The sequence below is a fragment of the Oreochromis niloticus genome, linkage group LG10 (genome assembly GCF_001858045.2).
Source record: "Oreochromis niloticus isolate F11D_XX linkage group LG10, O_niloticus_UMD_NMBU, whole genome shotgun sequence".
NCBI lineage: Eukaryota > Metazoa > Chordata > Actinopteri > Cichliformes > Cichlidae > Oreochromis > Oreochromis niloticus.
Genome location: NC_031975.2, coordinates 33,421,768 through 33,429,482, shown reverse-complemented (window position 1 = coordinate 33,429,482; position 7,715 = coordinate 33,421,768). Strand labels below are relative to the sequence as shown.

Here is a 7,715-nt window from a genome sequence, read left to right as displayed (position 1 = left end):
GATGCTTGCAGTGAAGGTGTGGCCTGTTCTCAGGTCAGTGTGGAGCCGTGCTGCTGGAGTGCTGTTTGTGGATGGAGCAGATGTTGCTCCTGGACCTGCAGATATGGTTCAGCATTGATGGGGCCTTCACAGAGGTGCACCGTAGATGACTTTGTGTGCAGGAATCTAACCGTTCTGTTCAGTGTTTGAGTTGCTGTCTGCGGATGATTTTAAATGATTCAAAGTTGATGGATTCTGTGTTTACACTGTTGTTTGGGGTCGTAGCCTGCTGCCAAGTCGATGCTGGTTAAAGCTAATCGTCCTGTGGGATTCGTGCAGCTTCATGCTGGATACGATCAGGATCAGATCTCTGTTTGTGTCTCGTATCTTCAGGCTGTCGCAGATATTTTTCTTCTGCCGGTAAACTCTCCTCCAGCTGCAGTCTGTGGGACATCAAACTGAATCCAGATCAGATGAATTGCTTCGTGTTTGGGAGCGCTCAGTGGAAAAAGCTGACTGCCTTGAAAACACGTCACACATGGTTCGACTTTCGGTGTTTGTCCCTCCCTCTCCTCCAGAAAATGATCAAAACATAAAAACCCGCTCGCGGGTCAAACCGAGACTAAACTGGGAGTAAATCTGTTCTCAGAGCAGCGTGAGTCATTTCATCTACAGGACGATGAAGAACGTGAGCCTGGGAACAGATGGTCAGACATAAACAGACCACAAACCCAAATATAACAAAAGAAACACAGAAACAGAAAAAATGAATCATCAGATCAGAAAAGAAAAAATAAGTTAGATGTTCACATCCCTGCTCTTTCTACCAGAATGTAAAAATCACTCTGGAATCAGTCACGTTCATACCCAGAGCAGTCACGTGTCCGTCCACTAGGGTTGCCAGCCGTCCCTTAAAAAACGGAATCGTCCCGTATTTAGAAACAAAAGTACACGTCCCGTATTGAGCTGATAAGGGACGTGTACTTTTGTTTCTAATACAGTGAGAGTCAAAAGTAGTCTATAAATGTTAATGGAATTAACGCTTTGTTTGAAAACATAGTTCCCAGCCCCTCTCCTGCTTTGTGACCAATGAGCTGACAGCACACTTATGACAGTATGACAATTCAGATTACCGCTTATCTCATTGGTCGAGGAAAGGTCGCTTACGGAGAAAATACCGGAAGACAACAGATGATCACAACAAGAAGCATGGCCAACAGGGAAACAAACGCCGACACTGCGGTCTCGGACGACCGTACACCTAAAGCTGGGCAGACACTGTGCGATTTTCAAACTGCACGATTGACTCGCAGGGGTTAGAAGTTCATAGGTCACGATGCAGGGTCTCACACTATACGGCCCGATGCTCTGATGCGACCTGAGTGCTCACACTGTGCCTCCATAAAATGAAGGTTATAACAGAAAATCTGTCGCTCGCTCTCACAGACTCACACCACCACCATCAACTTTGCTAAATTGCTAATGAAAAACATTGATCAGGCAGCTGTGATTGAGCAGCAATGTAAATCCAACTATTTTCACGGTTGTTGTGGTCGTGATAATTTTGTGAGGCCACATCGAAAAGGCTCAGAAGAGCTTTTCAAAGTTCTACAAGTGCCTCCATCGCTTGTGTCCAGATCACACGCTGCACAGTTTACGTGTTTGCTCGTGGGCAGTGTGAGCGGCTGCGGTGACAGCCTCACGAGCGATTGATGATCGGGAGCTGGTCGTGAGGTGTTAATCGCTTCTCGTTACCCCATGTATACTACATGATGCACGACGCACGATGAAGGCCAAAATCGGGCCGATCGCCAAATCGGTCGCACGACTCAAAAATCGGCTCAAAATGGGCCAAAAATCGCACAGTGTGAGCCCAGCATTAGACCAGCAATGTTTGTTCCCTCACAGAAAGAAAAAAAAGGCTGCAAAAGTACTGGGAGGAATGGGAAAAGGAAAACACCTGGCTGGAAAAGTGCACGATAACGCCTATAAAGCGCACTGCACTGTGTGCCGGCGCACTTTTTCCATAGGCATGCTTCTAATGGTGGCACATGAAGAACATGAGGGGCGTGAAAGTTCAGGGAACCCTTAACCAATTTTTTGTCCACCAGGCCACGGCAGAAGCAGATATGGTCTGTAAACACTGGTTTGTTTGTTTTTAAACCCTCTGGTTAAGGTTAATATGGGCATGTGCAGTGAATATCAGCGCTATGTGGCCAGAAGTGTGATAATATCATTTATTTTGTATAATAAACAACTGCAGGGATAGATGATTACAACAAATAGATGACTAATACATAAAAGTAATACATAGATGAATAATGATGATGAGTTATGATGCGTAATCATGGGAACAAGCGGGTTTACAAACGGCAGCAGCTGATTAGCGTTAGAAAAGCTGAAATAATACCTCAACTGAAGCCAATTGTACTAAAAGCACTATATGTGCACTGTTACAAGAATGTTTTTAGTTCTGTTGTTTTCTATTAATTTATAATTTTAAGTTAAGCAGGACAGAGTTCTTTTAAAGAAAGATTTACTTATATTCTCAAAAGTTAAGCATGACAGGCTTCTGTTTAAGGAAGAGACCTGTTTCATTGTGTTAATGTTGTCATTTTGAGCTAAAGATAAATGGCTAAATGATCATTTGTTTCCCATGTGTTCATATCACAAAGAATATGCATCTACTTAAATCAACTTCAAGTCAAATGGTTAAAAAAAATAATTTCACACACACACAAAAAAAAAAAGAGCTACAAAATTCACCACATTGGGAAGGGTGAAGACAACTGGGTTGCCCGGCCCTGGCCACGAGGTGTCCCTTATTTATTTTTCAGGGAGTTGGCAACCCTACTGTCCACTGTTCACCAGTTTATCCCCAACATGAATCTGTGGTTCCCAGACTGCTGAGACTGGGCAGCTCTGCATGCAGGCAGAGGGAGGAGCTATCAGAGAGATAAGATGTCATGGCTACTGGACGGACTCAGGCGCAGACAGTTCTTTCTTTGTGAACAAAAGGAGATTATTTATTTACAACAGGGATCACCTCAGTGCTATATACATGTACAGTGAGTTGGGAGGGGGGTCCAAGGCTCCAGGGAGAGAAGGGGGGGAATCCACACACACACTTCCTCTTCCACACAGTCACCGCCACAGCTCCTCCGCACACACGCACTCCTCTTCAGCCGCACTCGCTCCAAAGCTCCACACACGCTGCCACACCCGGGCAGGTCCCGTGATTTGGTCCAGAAGAGGGATATCTACACACAGAATTCAACGTTAGTTTCACAGCAAAATACATACAGGGATTTCTTTTGATAATGCCGAGAGCACGAACTCAGAAGGTTCAACGTTCCAGCGGTGAGCTGCTCTGTGCCACTGCCTTAAATAGCAGCTGGGGAAATCAGCCAGATCAACAGCAGGTGGAGACAATCACACAGGTGCGTGGGCCAAGAGCGAGAGCCCGTAACGAGCTCCACCCAGGCAGAGAGGAGGAGGAGAGACAAAGAAAACAAAAAAGAACAACAACAACAAAACCTGTAGCCAGCGTGAGCCAACCAGAGAGACACGGGGACCGTGACATAAGACCTCCACCAGAGCATCCCCAACCACAGACAGGAACTCCACCCTGTCCTGATCCGACCCTCCGTCAGACACAGTCATCTCAGTGTGGAGGAGCAGACTCTCCTCTTCATCTCTGGGAGATGGCTGATGTCACTGCTGACATCACTGCTGATATCACTTGTAGTGTTGCCAGCTTTTTACGTACCCAGTAATAGATACTGTGGTGTGCCAGAAGCACAGCCGGCTGGGTGAAGTGTAAATATGCACTGTATGTTCATATTCTTATAAAACACAGTGAACTGTCGACCACTGGTCATTATCTACTATATTTTCAGACTCTCTCCAGACCACAGCCGGAGTTTCACACTGACTCACAAAACAAGTCTGAGTGTTTTCAAAAATGGAGTTCAAGTTATTTTTACTTCGTTTGGCGTTAACACACTCCACAGGTCATGAACAAGATTTCTGTAATTTTCACTGTTAGTGGGCTACAGTGTTCTAGCTTAGATGTTCTAGCAGACATCTAAATGCTGTAATTTGATTCTTTTACTAAACCGTGTAACTTGGATGGATGTGATGCTGCCGTGACCACAGTGCACACATGTGATGTTGCTCACAGTGGTCCGAGCTCAGGGAGTGTGTGTGTTTGTTCAGACACATGAAACATTAGAGGGAACACTGCTCACCGCCTGTCTGATTCCTGCTGATCCTATCATCACAGTTTCCCCTGCTCCTCTGATATTAACATGAAGACGTGACTAACTGATCTCTTTGTAACTGATAACTGATTGATGATCAGAGTCCATCACAGGGGGTCTGGGAAACGCTGGAGCCACTGGTCTTACTGGAAATCACTGACACTGCCTGTGAGAGTTTCCCTGTGAGGGGAGCTGGAAGCGCCCCCTGCAGGTCAGAGCAACATCACACACCTGCTGACTGATGTGTGGATGTCAGTCATCAGTCTTTATTCTGCAGTAAAACAACAGCTCAGGTTCATTTAAAGTAAAATATATCTGTGCTTAAAGGTATTTTTCACCATTATGGATCATTAAAATAGTAAAATCTTGTGAAACATAATTGAGTTATTTGACATATGATTTGAGATACTTTGTGAATTTATTTAAAAGCTAACTGTTTTTTAATAAATATAGAATGGCCAGAGAAACCACTCAAAATAGTGTCTCCCTGTCAGGATAAACTCGGGTCGATCATTGTGCCTGTCAGCATAAACTCAGGTAAATGGCCTGTATTTGTACAGCGCTTTACTAGTCCCGCAAAGCGCGACACACACACACACACACACACACACACACACACACACACACACACACACACACAGCCTTCCGATTACAAGGCAAACTCCCAACTCTTGAGCCACGATCGCCCCAGGCACTATGCCACGATCGTCGAACATTGTGCCTGTCAGGATAAACTCAGGGTTGAATGTTGCTCCTGTCAGGATAAACTCGGGGCACTAGTGACACTCCTCCGTCCTTGACAGGAAGCTAAGATGGCGGCCGCCGTGGTGAGGAGTCTGGGCTCCACTTTGGGTAAAAACCTCCGGGAGATCCGCCTGCACCTCTGCCAGACCTCCGCGGCCAGTAAAGGGGCCAGGTGAGCTCAGAGCCGGCCTGCTGAGGCGAGAAGAGCCGGTGATGGTTTGACAGAGCGGTCATTAGCGAAGGACAGCTAACAGCTAGCGGCTAACAGCGCCGCGGACTCGGGTTTACAGTGAGAGGTTTGCAGGTTTGACCCCTGTGAATGCTGTCAGGATAAATCTGTCTGATCACGTGAAGACTCATAAAGAGAGATGATAACAGCAGCTGCAGCTCATTAAACAACAAAGTTGCCAAAGGAAACACACAGAGGCAGAGGTTTGACTCACATCTGGACAGAAGCTCTGGCTCCTGCAGATGTTCGGCTGTGAGTCTTATGTAGTTCATCATGTTCCAGATGTTTGTTCATGGTGGAGACCTCTGAGTCTGCGCAGTGACACACACACCTGAGCCGGCCACTCAGGCTCCATGATCACAGTATGACTCATGGCTGTGACCTGTGTGAACCCACAGGATCACAGACAGATGAAGGTGAAGGAGATTTCATCGTCATCATCATCATCACACTGTGATTAGCTGAGGAGAGAGAGCTGACCTGCAGCAGGAGTCAGGTTATGGAGGAGACAAGGAGCTGGAGGTCAGATTAAGGAGCTCCTTCATTTCCTCGCTGCCCATTAGCAGGGACTGACCCTTCAAAATAAGAGCATGCAGACTGTTGGTAATCTGGTCATGTGAGGGAAACACTGACACGTGACAGAGTATTGATTTATGGATCAATCCATTCATTAGTAACAGAATAATGATGAGCAGATGAATAAACAGTGGCCATGTTTTATTTTTCATTTTGTTGTAGTTCACCTGCAGGTTCAGGGTCCCTCTGACTGAACGTCCTACAGAGGACACCGTCTGATGAGCGGACACCTCGGCGTACGTGTGATTAGTGTCATCTATGCTGGGACATTTATGTTGGTCACTGTTTATGTCTCTGTGACAGCATCACTTCCTGTGGGATTAATAAACAGTTGTTCAGGTGAAACTCAGACAGGTGATGCTCCTGCTGTGAGGTCACAGGTCAGCTGACCTTCCCCCTTCCCCCTGTGTTTCAGAGACTTCGTGGAGCAGAGCTATGTGACCCTGAAGAGGTCCAACCCGGAATTCCCCATCCTGATCCGGGAGTGTTCTGGAGTCCAGGCCCAGCTCTGGGCCCGATACGGTGAGCCCCCCTCACGCTCGGCATCATGGGAGACTCAGATGTGTCACCTGTGTATTGACCTATTATTGATCCCTATCTCTGTTCAGATTTCGGGAAAGAGACGAGTGTCTCCGTGGAGAACATGTCAGCTGATCAGGTGGCCAAAGCTCTGCAGACTCTGGCTCAATCCAAGCCCTGACCCCCGTCTGAGCCCGCAGTGGTTCAGTCCATCCACTCACCTGTTTTTGTTTCTGTAAATGTGCTGATGTGAATAAAGTGAACATGTGAACGTCCCTGTTTACCGTGAGGTCACTGGGTCCATCAGCAGAGTTTCTGTGGGTTTACTGGGAGTTTATTGACGCATCCAAAGTTTTTCCTGAGTTAAAGTCACATTACTTTGTTTATGTTGAAATTAGAAATAAGAAGTTCCTGGGAGCATGTAACTGGATTTCAGATATTTATACTCCGAGTGTATAAATGTACAGGAAATTAACTGGTATTTTAGGAGAATCAAGTGGTTTAACTGGTTTTAAGGTGTCTTAATGGGAACACACTCAGTTTCATTGTAGGTTTATTGGGATTTATGGGGTTTGTTTGGGTCTGACTGGTTTAAATGGTTCAGGCTCAGTGAAACAGAAACACTTTGCTGGTTTTCTGGAGTTTGTTGAAGGAGCTCTGAGTGAAGCTGTGTGAGTCCTGAAGGTGGCGCAGCAGCGAGCACCAGCTGGTCCTGGAGAACCTTCAGCTGTGGCTCTGCTGACCTGCGGGGGGCGCTGTGAGCCAGAGAAACAACACGTGACCGGGCAGGAGAGCTGCGGGTGTTTCAGTGTGTGAGGAACAAAGTTGAGCTGTGAATAAAACCCTCAGTGACGCAGAACAAACGTTTCATCAAATCAAAGAACTCTTCATTTAAACTACATGAAAATGACCTTTAAACACAGACACTGTAGTCGGCCTCTATTTTATAATAACTTTATTATTATTTTATTTTCACCTCATTTTAACCGGATTTATACAGTTTTGGGCTATGTCCACACGTACACGGGTATTTTTGAAAACGGAGATTTTCCGTTTTCGTTTTAAAAAATAATCCCGTCCACACGTAAAGGCAGAAATGAAGGAAAACGCTGCTACGAACATGCCAAAGCAGCAGGTGGCGATATATTCCTAACCGTGTAGAAATGTTGGCCAATCAGAAGTCTAGAAGCCTCGGCGGGAAATAGTAAACAAAGCTGGGGCATAGAAGCAGAACCGAGTCGTATGTGTGGAGGGACAGTAACTGTGCATGTATATGTAAGCATTTAGACACTGCAGAGAGGACAATTAACAGTAACAGTATTGTAGAAATTCATTTCACCGAAACAACAACGTGGCGCACAGTGTGACGTCAAAAAAGGCGCACACCTTTGACGCTGCGTTTTCTC

At 46.0% G+C, this 7,715-nt stretch overlaps 1 protein-coding gene across 1 annotated transcript; it reads left to right on the top strand.

The window, feature by feature from the left end:
• Nucleotides 1–4,956: 4,956 nt before the first annotated feature.
• Nucleotides 4,957–6,584, top strand: ndufa2 (NADH:ubiquinone oxidoreductase subunit A2). The gene is made up of 3 exons (XM_003457012.4): nucleotides 4,957–5,157; nucleotides 6,206–6,312; nucleotides 6,399–6,584. Exons 1-3 carry the CDS (start codon nucleotides 5,054–5,056, stop codon nucleotides 6,488–6,490), a joined length of 303 nt encoding a protein of 100 aa, XP_003457060.1. The 5' UTR covers nucleotides 4,957–5,053; the 3' UTR covers nucleotides 6,491–6,584.
• Nucleotides 6,585–7,715: the final 1,131 nt, after the last annotated feature.